The 15,657-nt window shown below is 57.5% G+C and overlaps 1 protein-coding gene across 1 annotated transcript in view; it reads right to left on the bottom strand.

Moving 5' to 3' along the window:
- The window catches only part of GRIK5 (glutamate ionotropic receptor kainate type subunit 5), a 60,959-nt gene extending 45,302 nt beyond the window's left edge, over positions 1-15,657 (bottom strand). Inside the window, exons 1-11 of the mRNA XM_061135790.1 lie at positions 15,337-15,657; positions 11,584-11,712; positions 11,111-11,275; positions 8,343-8,440; positions 8,085-8,250; positions 5,213-5,391; positions 3,175-3,228; positions 2,934-3,095; positions 1,051-1,203; positions 699-803; positions 457-564 (exon numbers count right to left, since the gene is read on the bottom strand). Coding sequence (XP_060991773.1) covers positions 457-564; positions 699-803; positions 1,051-1,203; positions 2,934-3,095; positions 3,175-3,228; positions 5,213-5,391; positions 8,085-8,250; positions 8,343-8,440; positions 11,111-11,275; positions 11,584-11,662 — 1,269 coding nt within the window. The 5' untranslated portion in view covers positions 11,663-11,712; positions 15,337-15,657. The remainder of the gene's footprint in view (positions 1-456; positions 565-698; positions 804-1,050; positions 1,204-2,933; positions 3,096-3,174; positions 3,229-5,212; positions 5,392-8,084; positions 8,251-8,342; positions 8,441-11,110; positions 11,276-11,583; positions 11,713-15,336) is intronic.

The raw sequence follows: 15,657 nt of genomic DNA, 5'->3' as shown, positions 1-15,657 counted from the left end.
CTTAACCTCTCTGAGCCTCTTCAAGATGGATATTAAATAAGGTGGTGTGTGTCAATATGCTCGGAGGGCAAATGTGACAAAATGACCTCTCCCGCGATGGTGATTCACGGGGGCCCACCCTGGGCTGGGCGCCGTGCGAGGCCCTGCCTGCGGTGCCAGTGGAATGCTCATGCTGAGAGCAGTTCCCGTCTCTGGCAGGCATCGGCAGGCTGGCAGCTCCCAAGGCTGAACCTGGCTCTGAGGTCAGAGTCTGTGCCTGCTGAGGCTCCAGCAGCAATTAGGTGGGTGACATCTTGTCCACAGTCAGGGGTCGTCGGGTGCCCGGGTGGCATCTCCCCTGTTCTGGGTTTTGGGCCAGCCCTGGCAATGCCTCCCGCCTCCTCACTAGGACCGGGCCGGGGCACCACTCAGCAAAGGCCGCTGCATCCACGGCCCACCCCCACGAGGGCCACTCACCAGGATGGTCGTAACCACCAGCGTCTTGTTGGCTAGCGTCTGCGACAGGTTGATGTCCAGGGTGGTGGCGTTCATGGCCAGCGTCCGGTTAGAGTACCACACCCCGATCTGGGGCAGAGAGGGCCCTGTCAGCACAGGCAGTTCCGCCCCCCCAACCCCAAGGATGCCTCAGCCCTCGGGCCCTGCCCTACCCTCGCCCCCACCCCACCAAGGCCCCCCGGCATCGCCCTGGGGAAGCTCACCTCCCGGTGGCCCTGCCGAGACTTCTCCAAGATGCGCAGCGTGTAGTTGGTCCTCTGCCCTTTGCTGTTGAACTCGACCCGCCCGGTCAGCCCGTCATACTCTACCTAGCAGGGCGGGAGGAGGGCAGAGGGAGGGGTGGCAGGGGCCCGGAGGGAGGAGACAGAGAGAGAGGGAGAGGGACCAGGAAGGACCACAGGTGAACAGCACAGACGGAGGAAGGCCAGGCCCAGAGAGAGCAAGGAGGCGGGGGAGTGGGGTCGGAGGTGCAGGGGGCGCGGGGGAGACACAGTGAGTGCCCCTGCGCCCAGGCAGGCTGCAGCGCCCCCTCGGCCCGCCCAGCTCCGCGCTCACCATGCGCAGGTAGTTCATGAGGCTGGTCCCGTGGGGCCAAATGTTGGCCGACGTACAGGCCAGCGGCTTCACGCCGATCTCCTGGCTGCGGTTCAGCTCCCGGACGGCGCTCACCACCACGTGCACGGCGTCAAACATCAGGGCAGCCGACAGCTGGGGGGTGGACGGTGGGGTGGGGGGCAGAGTTCAGCCAAGGGAGGCCAGAAGCTCCGTGGTGTTTACCCCCAAGCCCTCAGACATTTCTCTCTCCAGGAATGTAAAATCATGAGGTCAGGAGCAAGGAGGGGTTTCTCGGGGGTCGGAGATGGCAGGGCTAAGGGCAAGCAGGCTGCCCGAGCCGTTGTCAGGGCAGCTTTTCCTGTGGGGCATGTGTCTTGGGAAGGGCACATCCAAGAGGGTTTGCCTGGAACGGCCAGCTGTCACCCCCATAGCGGGGAGGTTCGTGGGCACAGAAATCCATGTGTCCGTGTGGTTGACACGGGGTCATGGAGGAGGGGAAGGGAGACAGTCACAGCCCGTGTCCAGGGACACACTTATGTGGGTGGGGCTGGACAAACGTGCATATTTGTCTATACATGGGGGGAAGGGCGTCCTGTGCAGGAAACAGGAGGGCAGAAGGGTTATGAGCCCGCAGCCGGGTGGCAGATGACTCCGCTAGAGGCCTGGCTCTGCTATTAATATTTCCTGCAGAGAGCTGAGTCCACACCCCTCCCCAAATCTCCGCTTCCTCCCTGATAAAGGTAACAGTTAACTCTGCCTCTGAGTGCTCATGTGGGATTCCAGGGAGAGAACGCATGCAAAGAGCTCAGAACAGTGCCCGGCACTCAGCAAGGGCTGGACACGCACAGGCTGCTGAGCTGTGTCTGTGAATTCGGGACGTGTGTCTTGGAGAACGTGGGAGAACGTGTCTCAGCGGGCTGGCTGTGACGGTCGGCGTAGCCGTGTGGTGTCGGTAGGTGCAGGGTGCGGACAGATGCGCATCTGTCCTTGTGTGTGCGTGAGGGCCCTGCACGCACACGTCTGAACGCGTGGCTCGGCGTCTGTGTTAAGTTTCTGTGCACGAAGGTGTGTCTTCTTGGTACCCTGGTGTCTGACTAGATGTCTGTGAACAAATACACATTAAGTATGCATCTTTTGTATGTCTGCATTTATTCAACACATGTTTTTGGACATCTATCCTGAGCCAGCTGGTTTTAGGTGTGGGGATACAATAATGAACAAAACAGACAGAAAACCCCTGCCCTCATGGAACTTACAACCTAAATCTCTACAAATACATCTAAGCACAATATAGAGCAAGCCACGGGGTGATTAGATAAGCAAAGACAGGCGCTGTGGAGAAAAACCCAGCAGGGGAGGGGGCTAAACCGTGGATGTGTGTTAGTCTCTCAGTCATGTCCGTATTCGACTCTCTGACCCCACGGACTGTAGCCCTCCAGGCTCCTCCGTCCATGGGATTCTCCAGGCAAGAATACTGGAGTGGGTTGCCATTTCCTTCTCCAGGGGATCTTCCCGACCCAGGGATGGAACTTGGGTCTCTCGCATTGCAAATAATGGGTAGTCGGCCATTTTTAAAATGGGGGGGCATTTGAGCAGTAACTTGGTGATGAGCGAATCGCTAGCTCCCTGGGGATGTACACGCAGAGCAGCAGGAAGAGCCAGTGCAAAGGCCCTGGGGTGTGTGTGTGCTGGGGCACCTGGAGGTGTGGCTAGAGCAGGTGGAGAGGAAGAAATGGGTCAGACTCAACCCCAGGGCTGCACCATGAGGCCTCCTGGCTGTACTCAGAAAGTAAGAGGGGTACCAGGGGGTTCTGAGCACGATCAGCCGAAGCCTAAAGGGGCCCCGGAAGAGTCTGTGTGCTGGGAGGAGGGCGCGAGCTCACCGCAGGGCCGGGGTAGGTGCTGGCTTCACAGTTCTCCCTCCAGGACATGTTGAGGCTGCGCACGAACTCAGGATAGAAGGGGTGCGAGGTGTTGAACATGGAGAAGCCCAGGATGTTGGAGGAGTCCTCCACGACCCCGTCCAAGTGCAGGATGGGGAAGTCCTGGGGCCGAGAAGAGGGCGTGAGGCTGGGGTGGGCCCGCCTGGGGCAGAGGCGGGTGGGGGCTGCAGGGGGTACGCACCATGGTGGTGAGGATGTACTTATAAAACGCTGAAGTCATTCGCAGCTCCGAGGCCTGGAGAACAGAGGAGGCAGAAATGGGGAGAAGCCGAGAGACACCCCATGGGAAACAGACACCCAGGGACAGAGAGAGACAGAGAAAAAGGAGATGCATGGAGACAGAGGGAGACCTCGGTCCCTCCCATCCCACAGGGTGGCTGGCGCCCCAGGTGGGATGAAGATTTTGTTGGAGGGAGAATGACACCCTCAAGTGCCCACCTTTCTCTTTAGGTCACTTAGAAGACTACTTTCTGGAGACAGCCAAAGGGACACCTCAGAAAAAGGGTGGCGGAAGGGTAGGTAACCTTGACTTTAACCCCCAGGTTGCCCCAAAGCCAAGTCTGGGGTTGCTAATGTGTAGGGCTCAGCCTGGTCACAGGTCAGAAAAACTACACCTTGCCATTTTTAAAAGCACTTTGCCATGAAAGGACGTGCATTTAAATCTCAAGATTTGGGGGAATTCCCTGGAGGTTCAGTTGTCAGGACTCTGCGCTTCCACTGCAGGGGGCACAGGTTCGATCCCTGGCGGGGGAAGGGTGTGGAGTGGGAACTAATAGCCCACCTGCCCGCAGCATGGCCAAAAAAGAAGAAGATTTAGAAAATAAAAAATAAATAAGTCTCAAGATTCACATTCTCACAGTCCTCAAGAACAAAGCTAGAAGACATCTTAGGTCTGCAGCACCCAGTTCTGTCCCACTCGGATCATTAGAACAGGAAATGGCACCGGCCTGCATAGCCTGCATGGCAAGAGCTGTTAGCGCGTGGTTACAGCCCCTTCCAGGACGGGAAAGTGCGGGCCAGAAAGGAAGGTGAACACTGGTCACCTGCTCACACAGGAGTGGCTGGGACCGTGGCCCAGGGCTGCCCTGCCTGCCTTGAGAACCCAAAGTCTTTTCTCTCAGACGCCTGCCTCAAGAGCCCCGTGGATTCTGTCACACTTCTTCCTAGAAGCTACACTCAGCAATGACATATGGTTTTAATTTTTTAAAAGCTGGAGAAAAATAAATAATACAGATTAGATTATAAGGAAAATTAAGAGCAGGGAACAATGAATGATTAATGAATGCGGGTCACTGGTGGGTGGCACTTGGAGGGCCCTGGGGTGGGAGGAGAAGGTCCTGGGACTGGCCTATCCTGGGTGGCTCTGAGCCAGTCCATCTCTCCCCCCAAATCCCTGCTTCTTTATTCACAAAATGGTATCATGCTTGCCCTGCAGGGTGGGATGAGAGCCAAACACACATATATATACTGTGCTATATGCTAAGTCCCTTTAGTCATGTTCATCTCCTTGTGACCCCATGGACTGTAGCCCATCAGGCTCCTCTGTTCATGGGATTCTCCAGGCAAGAATGCTGGACTGGGTTGCCATGCCCTCCTCCAGGGGATCTTCCTGACCCAGGGATTGAACCTGCGTTTCTTACATCTCCTGCATTGCCAGGGTGGGGGGCGGGGGGCTTCATTACCACTAGTGCCACCTGGGAGGCCTATATAATATATTTTTTTGGCTGAGCCACGCAGCTTGTGCAATACTAGTTCTCCAACCAGGGATGGAACCCATGTTCCCTACAGTGGAAGTGTGGAACCTTAACCACTGGACCACCAGGGAATTCCCGAGAGCCAAATTAAAGAAGACACGCAAACGCCCCAACCAGAGTAGGACAAGCACTCAGTAAAGACCGCAGTGCACTCCCAGTACGCCAACATCTGCTCTGGGCCAGGGGCCATCTGGGTGCCTCCCGACCATTCCCTCATTTACCCTCATGGCAGCCCAATGAGGTAGGAAGTATTCTCCAAAAGGGGAGGCAACTGTCCAGGATCCAACCAGGGGTGCAAGCGGGAAGAGACAGAACTTCCTGGTTACTGTTTGCACGTGAGAAGCGGGACTCCGGACCGCCATGCAACCACTGATGCCCGTGGGCCTTGGCTGACTTGCTCTGTCACCCCCATGTTTCTGTTCTTGACCCTGCAGGGAATCAGAGATGGGGCAGGGAGGGACCCACCTTACGGAGAATGAGGTGGGAGATGGATGCGTTGGCGTCAATGATGATGGTGGACACTTTGTCGTCACGGATCTCCTTGAGCAGCGGCGTGGGGTCCCGGCTGTCATCCAGCATCCTCACAGACAGCGTCTCCTTGGAGATGAGGAAGCCGCGCACCAGCTCCTCCAATCGCAGCAGGCCTGAGGGAGGGAAGGGGCCCTGTGTTAGAGCCCCTCCGTGCGCCTGGATGGGAGTGGCCGCTCCCTGCTCCCTGGCACAGGGTAGCTGGGGAGAGGACGCGGGGCAGCTGTCCAGAGCGCAGCTGGCTCTCTTGGGGCGCTGGGCCAGGACCTCCCCTGACCTCCACATGCCTGTCTCCTGCCACCTTTCTGCCCTCAAGGGGCTGCATCACAGGGACGCACACTTCGCACGTGCGGAGCCGCAATCTGCTCTTCTCGCCAAACCACCAGTCTCTCAGGGTCAGTGCACAACTCCAGCCGGCCAGGCGCTCAGGCCAAACCCTTTGATGGCAGCCTGGCTTCCTCTCCGTCTCACATCAGCGCCCAATCCACCCAGGCTTGAGTTTCAAAGTATACCCCGTGGCGCCGAGCCACCATCACCGCCCTGGCCCAGGCCGCTGCCATCTCCTGCCTGTTATGATGGCCACACTGCCCCGCACCCCCGGGAGAGCCTGTTCCCGGGGCAGCAGCCAGAACTGCTGTAAGCAGGTGTGTCCCCGTCTGTTCCGAACCCTCCAACGCCTTCTCATTTGTTCAGAGTGAAGGCCAAAGTCCTCAACGCCCCCAAGGCCCCACTCCATCTGCCCACGCGCCTCATCTCCCTGACCTCATCTCCTCTCACTCACTCTCAGCCATGCTGGCCTCCTCGTTCACACACACGCACATACACACACACACAGAAACACACACACATGCCTGGTGGCCTCCGCGCCTGCTGTCCCCTCTGCCTGGAACGCTCTTCTCCAGATCCCCACTCGGCTCCGTCCCCCACCACCTTCAGATCTCTACTCAAATGTCACCTCCTCAACAAGGCCCAAGCCCACCAGCCCATTTCAAATACCACCCCCTGCCCCAGCTCTCCCGGTTCGTCATCTTCCTCTATTTATCACAAGACTTTATATATATACACACACACACATACATATTTTTTTTTTGGCTGTGCGTGCAACATGGGATCCCAGTTCCCCAACCAGGGATCGAACCCACAGCCCCTGCATTGGAAACTCGAGTCTTAACCACTGGACTGCCAGGGAAGTTCCTGTCCACAGGACTCAACACTGCTGGCTGGACCACGTCTCCTCTATGTTCACCGCCTGGCTCCTCTCATTAGCTCTGACAAGGGCAGGGACCCCTGGCCTGGCTCACGCACAGCCTCATCCCTAAGACCGAGAAGAACGTCTGGACCACGGCAAGTGTGCAGGAAATACATTATGAAAGAGGACTTCTTCCTGGAGGTGACTGAGCGCGGTCCTCTCTCTCTCCAGCTGCACACCCACAGGCCCACCAGCCCCACCAGCCCCCTAGACGTCCCCACTTGACTGTCTCAAGGACACCTCAAAGCCACTGCATGCCCCAGAACTGACCGTCCCTTCCTCCTCGGGCAGGACCTGGTCACCGTCCATGACCCCTCTGGCCTTCCCTCACGATGCTCCTCAGATCCATTCTGGCCCCTCCAGCCCCTGCCACCACCTGAGCCCTAATCGAGACCATCCCTTGCCACCTCTGGGGGCTCTCCCTGCCACATCTCCTGTTGCTCTCCGAGTCTGCTGTCTACACCGCAGCCAAAGGGCCCAGAGAGCTCTTCCTGCGACACACCCACCTGGTGCAGTCCTTGCCCCACCCTCCATCACTGGGCTTCCCTGATGTCTCAGTGGGTAAAGAGTCCACCTGCAATGCAGGAGACACAGGAGACACATCTGTCTTCCATCCCTGGGTGGGGAAGATCCCTTGGAGGAGGAAATGGCAACCCACTCCAGTATTTTTGCCTGGGAAATCCCATGGACAGAGGAGCCCCGCGGGCTACAGTCCATGGGGTCGCAAAAGAGTCGGACACGACTGAGCGACTTAGCACATCGTCTTCAGGATAAAACACAAGGCCCGGAGCAATGGAGCCCCATCTCCGGGTCCTGCTTCATTACTCCTGCACGGGCGGCATCTTTGAGCCTCCCTGGGCCTTGCCTCTGCCTTGCTTTCTACTCAGTACCCACGCCTTCCCTCCTCTCCCACCTCAACTCATCCCCACCCTTCAGGTCCAGCATAAAGGTCCCTTCCTCTGGGAGGCGGACACTGAGGCTCTCAGACCAGGGTAGGATCACCCCCCACTTAACTCCTGAGAGCTCGCATCACTCTGAATCACAACTGCTCGACCGCCGTGCGGCCCAGTGGCCCCGGAGCTCCGGGAAGTCGGGGACCGAGCCTAGCACTACTCACTGAGGAAACGCCGAGACCTAGCAGGGGCCTGCTTGGAGTCATGCTTAGTGATTATCTGCGCATTAAATGGTCTCTTTGGGGTGGGGAAGTGAGAAGGGGGGTGGCCTATGGAACCCAGAGATCTGGGTTCCTAAAGGGAAAGGGATGCAGGGACAAGGAGAGACTGTGTCTGACTCACCCAGACCTTACAACCAGGGGGCACAAGTGACTGTGAGAGATTAGATCTCTTGGGAAGAGCAGTTTGGGGAAACAGAAAACAAAGCCTCCTGCTCTCCTCCCTCGTGGGAATTCCCTGGCAGTCCAGCAGTTAGGGCTCCGCATTCTCACCGCCAAGGGCCCAGGTTTGACCCCTGGTCGGGGAACTAAGATCCCTCAAGCCGCAAGGCATGGCCAACAAAATCAAAGAAGTAAAAATGAAATAAAAAACCGTTCTCCTCCCTCACACTCGGCCTTGGCGCAGATGAGGCTGGCCGAGGGGTAGTTGAAGGACTTGAGGATCCGGGAGACGGCCAGACTGACGTCCTCATTACTGGGGTACAAGCTGACGGACGCGAAGCGGAGGTACTGAAGGCGGGGTGTCTCCTCGGGACCCACCTTGATGTGGGGGATCTAAACAGAGAAGAACTTGTGCTTCCATCCTGCTCCCCCTCCCCAGCCCTCACCCTCCAGGGACCCACCCCCCACCCCAGGCTCCCTCTCACCTCCTTCTCTCCACAGATATGGCTCACGGTGGAGGCAGACGCGGGGCTGGAGGAGGGTCCCAGGACAGACACAACCCCCTTGGGCAGGATCTGACACACTGTGAGGGGCAGGAAGAGACCGCAGATTCAGGCACTTGCTTCCTCTTTTCTGACCCCGCCCTTGGGGACCCTTCCCTGGCCCAGGAGAGAACCCGACACTCCACATAGTGCTGCCTGATCCTTCTCCCCGTGCCGGGCACCCGGAGGCCCGATCCCTGACCAGGCCCATCGCAGGGGAAAAAAACAGAGGGGCCACGAGACACAGGGAGACAGGGAGACAGGCCAACAGACGGCCAGGTCAGAGCAAGAGAGAAACAAAGCGGGCAAGAGGACACCAAGGACCTCCTTCTGGCTGCAAATCCAGTGTCTGGTTTCTCAGCCTTTGTCTTTGTCAACCTTTTTAACCACACAAAACCTAGGATACTGGGCTTCCCAGGCGGCTCAGTGGTAAAAGAATCAATCCACCCGCCAGTGCAGGAGACACAGGAGACGCACGTTCCATCCCTGGGTCAGGAAGATCCCCTGGAGGAGGAAATGGTAACCTGCTCTAGTATTCTTGCCTGGAGAATCCCACGGACAGAGGACGCTGGTGGGCTGTAGTGCATGGTGGGGGGGGCGGTCATCCAACACCCCTTCTACCCCGAACTGACAGCCAAGGCTCCCTCTATGCTCTACACCCCAAACACCTTTCCTCTGTTGCATTTACTGGCTCTCTTTCTTCCCTTTTCTTTCTCCTTATACACGTGTGCGTCTCTAGGCTGGGAGGCAGGCAGAGTCTTGTTTTCACCTGCCCCGTGCTCATCCCCATGGCAGAACATGAACTTTCCCTCTGGGAAGCACATGGTTCCCAGAACTGATTGATTCCTGACCCAGGATCAAAGAATCACATTGTCCTGGCCACGGGGATCGGTTCAGAGATGGGGACGGGCTCAAACTAGGCCATTGAGAGCCTTCCCCAGGTCCGCTGCTAAAATTATCCCTGGCTTTGCTAAACTGGAGAGATGTAAAGTTTTGACCAGTTGTGGCCATCCTGACACCAGCTGGGGAGGGCATTCCTGAAAACAAAACCAACTGAGAGGAAAGTAGGACCCAGAGAGGAAGACGCAGAGCTTCCTGGAACATCACTTGAGTGTCTGCATGCCAGAAACAGTCCAGGGATATCATTCGAGGACCTGGATCCAAGCAAGCCCCAAATTAATCTTTAGGTCATTTTGCTGTTGTTCAGTCACCAAGTCGTGTCTGACTCTTTGCAACCCCGTGGACTGCACCATGGTAGGCTCCCTTGTCCTCTACTATCTCCCCGAGGTTTGCTCAGATTCATGTCCATTGAGTCGGTGATGCCATCTAACTGTCTCATCCTCTGCCGCCCCCTTCTCCTTTTGCCCTCAATCTTTCCCAGCATCAGGGCCTTTAGCAACATGACCTGATAAGTTGTTTTTCTTAAGTCAGCCTGAGTTGGGTTTCTGCCACCCAACAGAGAGCATCGTAACTAAACATTTCATTTTCCTCCAAACTTACTACCTACGTGCCTTCTGTGTTGGTGAGGGGGGCGGGGTCACCATTCACACACACCACATCCCTGGAAATGATCCTCAGCTTTGATCTTTCTCCTAATGGTCAAGTCACCAAGTCCTGTCTCATTTCTGTACTCAAATTTTCTCACATCTTTCCCTCTCTTCAACCCCTCCTCCCCTGTCCTACCTAGGGGTGTCAACTCAGGCACTCACCAGCCTCCTCATGAGCCACCCAAATCTAGCCTCTAATTTCCACTTTCACCAGCTCCCTGCTCCAAACCCATCAATGACTCCCCATTGCCTGCACGTGAAGATGGCATGTTTCAGCCTCCTCGAGCTGACCTGTCAACCTACCCGGCCTCACCTCCCATCACCCAGCTATACTCCAGTCTCTCACGATCCCTGCACACAAGTCCTGAGCCCAGGTGGTCACGCTGAGTGCAACCCCACACCGTGTTCCTTGGCTCCAAACACTCGGTCCTCCCCTCTGCCCCAGCTCCAGACCACAGGCACGTGCCTGGAACACCATCTGCCTCCATACCCTCCAACCCAGCCTCTCAATTTGTGTTCTGTGCTACTCCGCCAAAAAAGTCTAGGCGTCACTGGACCCCATTGGGCCTCTCAAAGATCTGAAACAAACATGAACAAAATAAAGGCTCTGACAAGGTCTGCAGGGAAGAAATCTGTCTAAAACTCGTTTGAAGGCCACATCTCCCACAAGTCTGTGTTCCCAGCACGTCTGTTCAAGGGACATTCGCTCAGTCTGTGAGTATTCAGTAGACTCATGCATCCCCTACTAGAGGGCTGCTTGTGTTTCACAGGCTAGATCTTGAGCAATGCCTCTCGTTCTAGATCCTGCTCATGTTTCAGAGCTCAGTTTCAGGTTAGTCTTCTCCAGAACACCTGCGCTGTTCCTGCCCCTGAGGCCCCCAGCCCCACTGGCTGGGCCCCTCGTTACTTAGCTCTGGGGGCTAAGCATCCCCAACCAGTCATGAAGCTTGTCTTTCAAATGAGGCCCTCGGGTCCTCCAGGGCAGCACCCAGGCTGGAGCTCTCCCTGCTGCCCCACACACTCAGCAGCGCCATCTCTGGGAAGGAGGAGGCAGTGCAGCCATGAAGGAAGGGGCAGAGGAGGCCAGAATAGGGCAGGCTGAGGGAGGGATGGAGGCAGCAGCCCAGCCTGCCTCACCCCCGCCCCCCCCGTGGCCCTGCTCACTGGTGTCCGTGGTCTCGTACTGGCTGTCCCGCTGCAGCTCAAAGATGTCCACTTCCACGCGGGCCTTGGCTGGGACCTCGATGATCCCGTTGATCTGCTCCCGGGCCAGGGCCAGGGCCAGACGTTCGCCGCGGCCACACACGGTCTGGTCGTCCAGGATGGCAGCTGAGGGAACACAGGAGTTGGGGACTGTACTCCTGGGTCCTGAGGGAGGAGGGGCTGGGTTCCCGGACTCCTTGGCTCTGAGGTAGGGCTGCAGGTGGGGTGAAGGGGTCCAGACTCCTGAATCTGAGGTTGGAGAGACCTGGGATCCCGACTCCTAGGCTCAGGGGGAGGAAGGAGCTGGGCAGGGGCTGCCAGACTGCGGCCCAGATCCCTGGTTCCTGAGGGACGGGCATGATCAGAGAAGAGCCCCAGGGCCCAGTGGGAGGGTCTGTGCAGAGGCGGGGCGGAGGGGGGCTTTAGGGCCTCACCCATGCGCAGTGATGAGAGCACCTGGCAGCTGGGGCTGGCGAAGGCAACAATCAGCAGCAGCAGCAGCTCAGCCGGCATCTTCCTCCCCTCCTCATGGGGACGCAGCTGCCGCGGCCCCCACTCGCCACCTGCAGGGAGACCCCCCCGCCCACGGGGAAATTGCCGAAATGGGGGCTTCTGAGCCCCTCTGTGGACTGCTGGATGGGGTGGTGACCACAAAGCCTGGGACACAGTTGCTGAGCTCTGAAGGGCCCTGCTCTCATTAGAGCTGACAGTACTGAAGGCATCGCTGGGGGCACCGAGACTCAGAGGAGACTAGCAGTGGGGAGGGGGAGCAAAGCTCACAGCACCCCAGCACCGAGGGGGAGAAGAACTGATGGAGAATGTTCACAGCTACCCAAACGGGAGGGAGATATGAAAAGGATCTCAGGTAAGAGCAGATTCCAGGGACTATCTCCACCCCAATAGGAAACCAGGAAGTGCCACCCCCCACCCAGTTCCGCCCCTGTCTCTGGGCAGGCAGCTGTTACTAGGCAACAGAAACCGGCTGGAGAGGATGCAGTGGTTGCTAGGCAACCCCATCCCAGGCCTCACTTGCCACCTTCCTGACGTCCCTGGTTCCCACAATCCCACGGGGAGAGAAGCCTGGACATCCGGGGTCTGGAGGGGAAAGTATCCGGGAGTTAAGAAACTTGGGAAGAGAAAGACACATGGAGACACACAGATGGAGACAGATGGGAAGATCCAAGGCACCTAAGGGGCTAAAAAAGAAAAAAGGAAAAAAAAAAAAAAAAGAGTAATGAGAGAGAAAGACAAAAACAGACAGAGAGAAGAGAGGCTGGGGGTGGCAGAGATATGAAAAGACTCAGGAAAGGAGAAAGGGAAAATAGGCCAAAATATAAGGGAACAGAAAGATGATACGAAGACAAAGAGAACTGGGAGAAACAATGGAGAGAAACAGAGAAGGAGAGTTGTAGGGAGAAGAGGACAGGACTAGGAAAGAGAAAGAAGGAGAAGACAGAAGACAGGGAGACATGGAGACAGAGAGAGAAAGGGCAGGGCAGGGAAAGGAGGAGAGTGGGCAGGTAGAAGACAGGGAAATCAAGACACAGGAGGGGACTTCCCTGGTGGTCCAGTGGTTAGGACTCCACGCTCCCAGTGTAAGGGGTGCAGGTTCAATCCCTGGTAGGGGAACTAAGATTCCACATGCCAAGCAGTGTGACCAAAAAAAAAAAAGACACAGGAGGGACACAGAACAGAACATGAAGACAGAATGGAGAGAAGACACAAATCTACTCAAGATGCCACCAGAAAGCTGGATGGAAGGAGTGAATAAAGCAGGGGGGCCCTATCTGCTGAATCGCATGCCAAACTATGGCCCCCCCACCCTGCTCTAGGGAGCTGAAGACTAGCGGAAGGCAGTGAGTCTTTGCTTCCCCTAATTGCTCCCAGTGCCCTTGCCTTCTGCAGGGGGACCACTAGGCAGGGATGAGTCTGGCCAACTGCATGGCTCCCCCTGGTCAAGAGCAGGGCCCCATGGGAAGGGACACTTGGGTTTCCATGGGAGAGGGTTCCTGAGAGGCCTGGAGTGGGGTGATGTGAACCTGGGGGGCTCCCCACACGCCACTCATTCTCATGGGAGGAGGGCTTAGGCTGGGGAGATGGCAGAATGAGACCCACCAATGGAGGAGGCAGAAGCACACGGCAACACTTCACATCATCCCTTGTAGCCAGAAAAACCTAGGCCAGGGCCACTGGAGACCCCCTAGGTCCCTGCTCTGCCGCCACCTCCCAGGTGACCTTGAACAGGTCCCTCTCTCTCAGGACCTCTGGGAAAGACAGGCTGGGGGTAGGAGGGCCTGCTGGACCGCCTGGGGCCTCTGGACTGTAATCTGCATCACAAGTGAAGCCCTGTCAAGGGTGCAGGATGGAAAAAAGCAGGGTGAACCCAGAAGGAGAACTCACAGGGACAGGGGTGTGGAGGGCGGGGCTAGGAGAGCGGCATGAGTGAGGGGTCATCCTGAGCTCCAGGGGCTTCTGGGGACAAATCAGGGAGGAGACTAGAAACATAAAGACCAAGAAAGAGACAGGGGCCAGAAAGGCAGGGACCCGCAGGTGGCAGACACAGGTGGGAGCTGAAAGAGACAGTCCAGGGACTGGGCTGGGGCAGCAGATGGACACAGAGGCACAGGAAGGCACAGACAGAAAGACAGGCAAACCAAAACGAAGTAAGTGGGGCTCAATGAGAGAGAAGGGCACACAGACATCACCTAGAAGTGAGACACCAGAGGGGACAGAGACAAGAGGGAGAGCGCACAGAGAGAGGAGGGCAGGGAATCAGGCCCAGAGACTTAAGCAGAGTCAGATAAAGATGGAAACACAGCAGCTGAGTGAGCGGAACGGGCCCTGCCAGGAGAGGAAGACAGACAAGTGGGCAAGTGAGAAATATCGCAAAGGAGAGAGGGCAAATGGGGTGAGCGATAGAGAGAAAAGATGAACAGAAACAGGAACGGAGGGGAGGAGAGAAATCACCAAACTCTGACAAGGAGGGCTAGTCGGAAAGAGAGAGATGGAGAGAAAAGGTCTATGAGCCACACAGCTTCTCTGGAGAAGAGGAAAGACCAAGCAGGAGAGACAGACACAAGATTGAGAGACAGACTCCCCAACATGGAGAGAGGAGAAAGGAGAGTCAAGGAGGGAAACTGAGGGAGGGAAGAAAAGTGAGTGACCTGGAGGGGCACAGGCAGGGGACAAGCACCCACACACAGGAGCATCCATCCATCCATCCATCCGCACAGAGGAGCATCTTGGAAGCAGGTCAACCCTAGAGACTGCAAGCCCCAAGGCAAGGGGAGGAATGGAAACCAGAAGCCAGGCAGGGGGATGCAGAAGGGGAAGAGAGAATAGGGGGCCAGGGAGATCACCGTGGGAAAGATAAAGTGGGCCACGAAGCAGGGCAGTGGCTAAGGAGTGAGGGATGGAGGAGACAGGATGAGGAGTGGATCTGGGGGAAGAAAGCAGAAAGTAAGAGAAGGAAGACGGCCTCCAAGCCCAGAGGTGGAGAGAGAGGCAGACAGGTGAGCAGAGGCCCAGGCAAAGTGAACAGAGGGCAGTGGGGAGAGGCTGAGACCAGGCACAGGATCCTCCCAGACAGAGAGGAGACAGGAGAGCTTGGGGAGACGGAGGGAGGGGAGGGAGACGGGGAGATCCATAGAGACACACCAAGAAAGGGCTGGGCTCACCGCAAAGAGAAAGAAGTTGGACAGAGTCAGAGAGAGGTCCAAGAGACACATGAAATAGGAAATTCAAAAATGGAAAAAGACACTTCCAGGAGACAGAGACCGGCTGGGATGGGGCCCACGGTAGGTGGAGAGGCTGAGGCTCAGGGGAAAGGAGAGAGACACGGAAACAGAGTGAGAGAGCAGAGCCGGTCACCGAGGACCAAGGCTGGAGAGCAGGGGCGGAGACCAGCCAGGAGTCCCGGAGGCGGAGTGAGATCGCAAGTCAGAGCCAAACCAGACCCTCAGGAGCCCAGCAGCTGGGGGGCTGGGGGGCACGGCTGAGCTGTGTAATGAGAAGAAGGGGTGAGGAAAGGCTGAGGGGGAAGGAGGTGGGGAGATGGAGGGTGCAGGGCAGGCCCTTGGTGGGGGAGGGTGTCTGCCGCTCGGGGCAATCGGGGGGGATGTGGGCCCCCCACCAGCCGGCAGTGAGCCCAGCCTTCCAGGCCCAGCCCGCACCCTGCAGACACTCACGGATCCTGGTGGGACGGAGGGCTGGGCTCCCTCGAGGCCCGAGGATCGGATCGACAAGGGGGAGATGCTCCGGCGCTGGGCGGTGTGGCTGGGGCCGGGGGAGAGGGCAGTCCACAGGGCCCCCTCCCCCGCCTCCGGCGGTGGCCCCCAACTAATCCCAAACACGGGGCTCCCCGGGGGGCAGGGAGGAAGGACAGGTGGAAGAGAAGAGGGCGGACCAGGGAGGGGAGGAAGGGGAAAGGAGAAAATGGAGGAGGGAAGGGGAGAGAGGAGAGGGGGAAGGAGGGAGGAAGGTGAAAACGCAAGGGAGGGGGCACAGGC

This window comes from Dama dama, chromosome 4 (genome assembly GCF_033118175.1).
Source record: "Dama dama isolate Ldn47 chromosome 4, ASM3311817v1, whole genome shotgun sequence".
NCBI lineage: Eukaryota > Metazoa > Chordata > Mammalia > Artiodactyla > Cervidae > Dama > Dama dama.
This window is presented reverse-complemented; position numbering and strand designations above follow the sequence as displayed.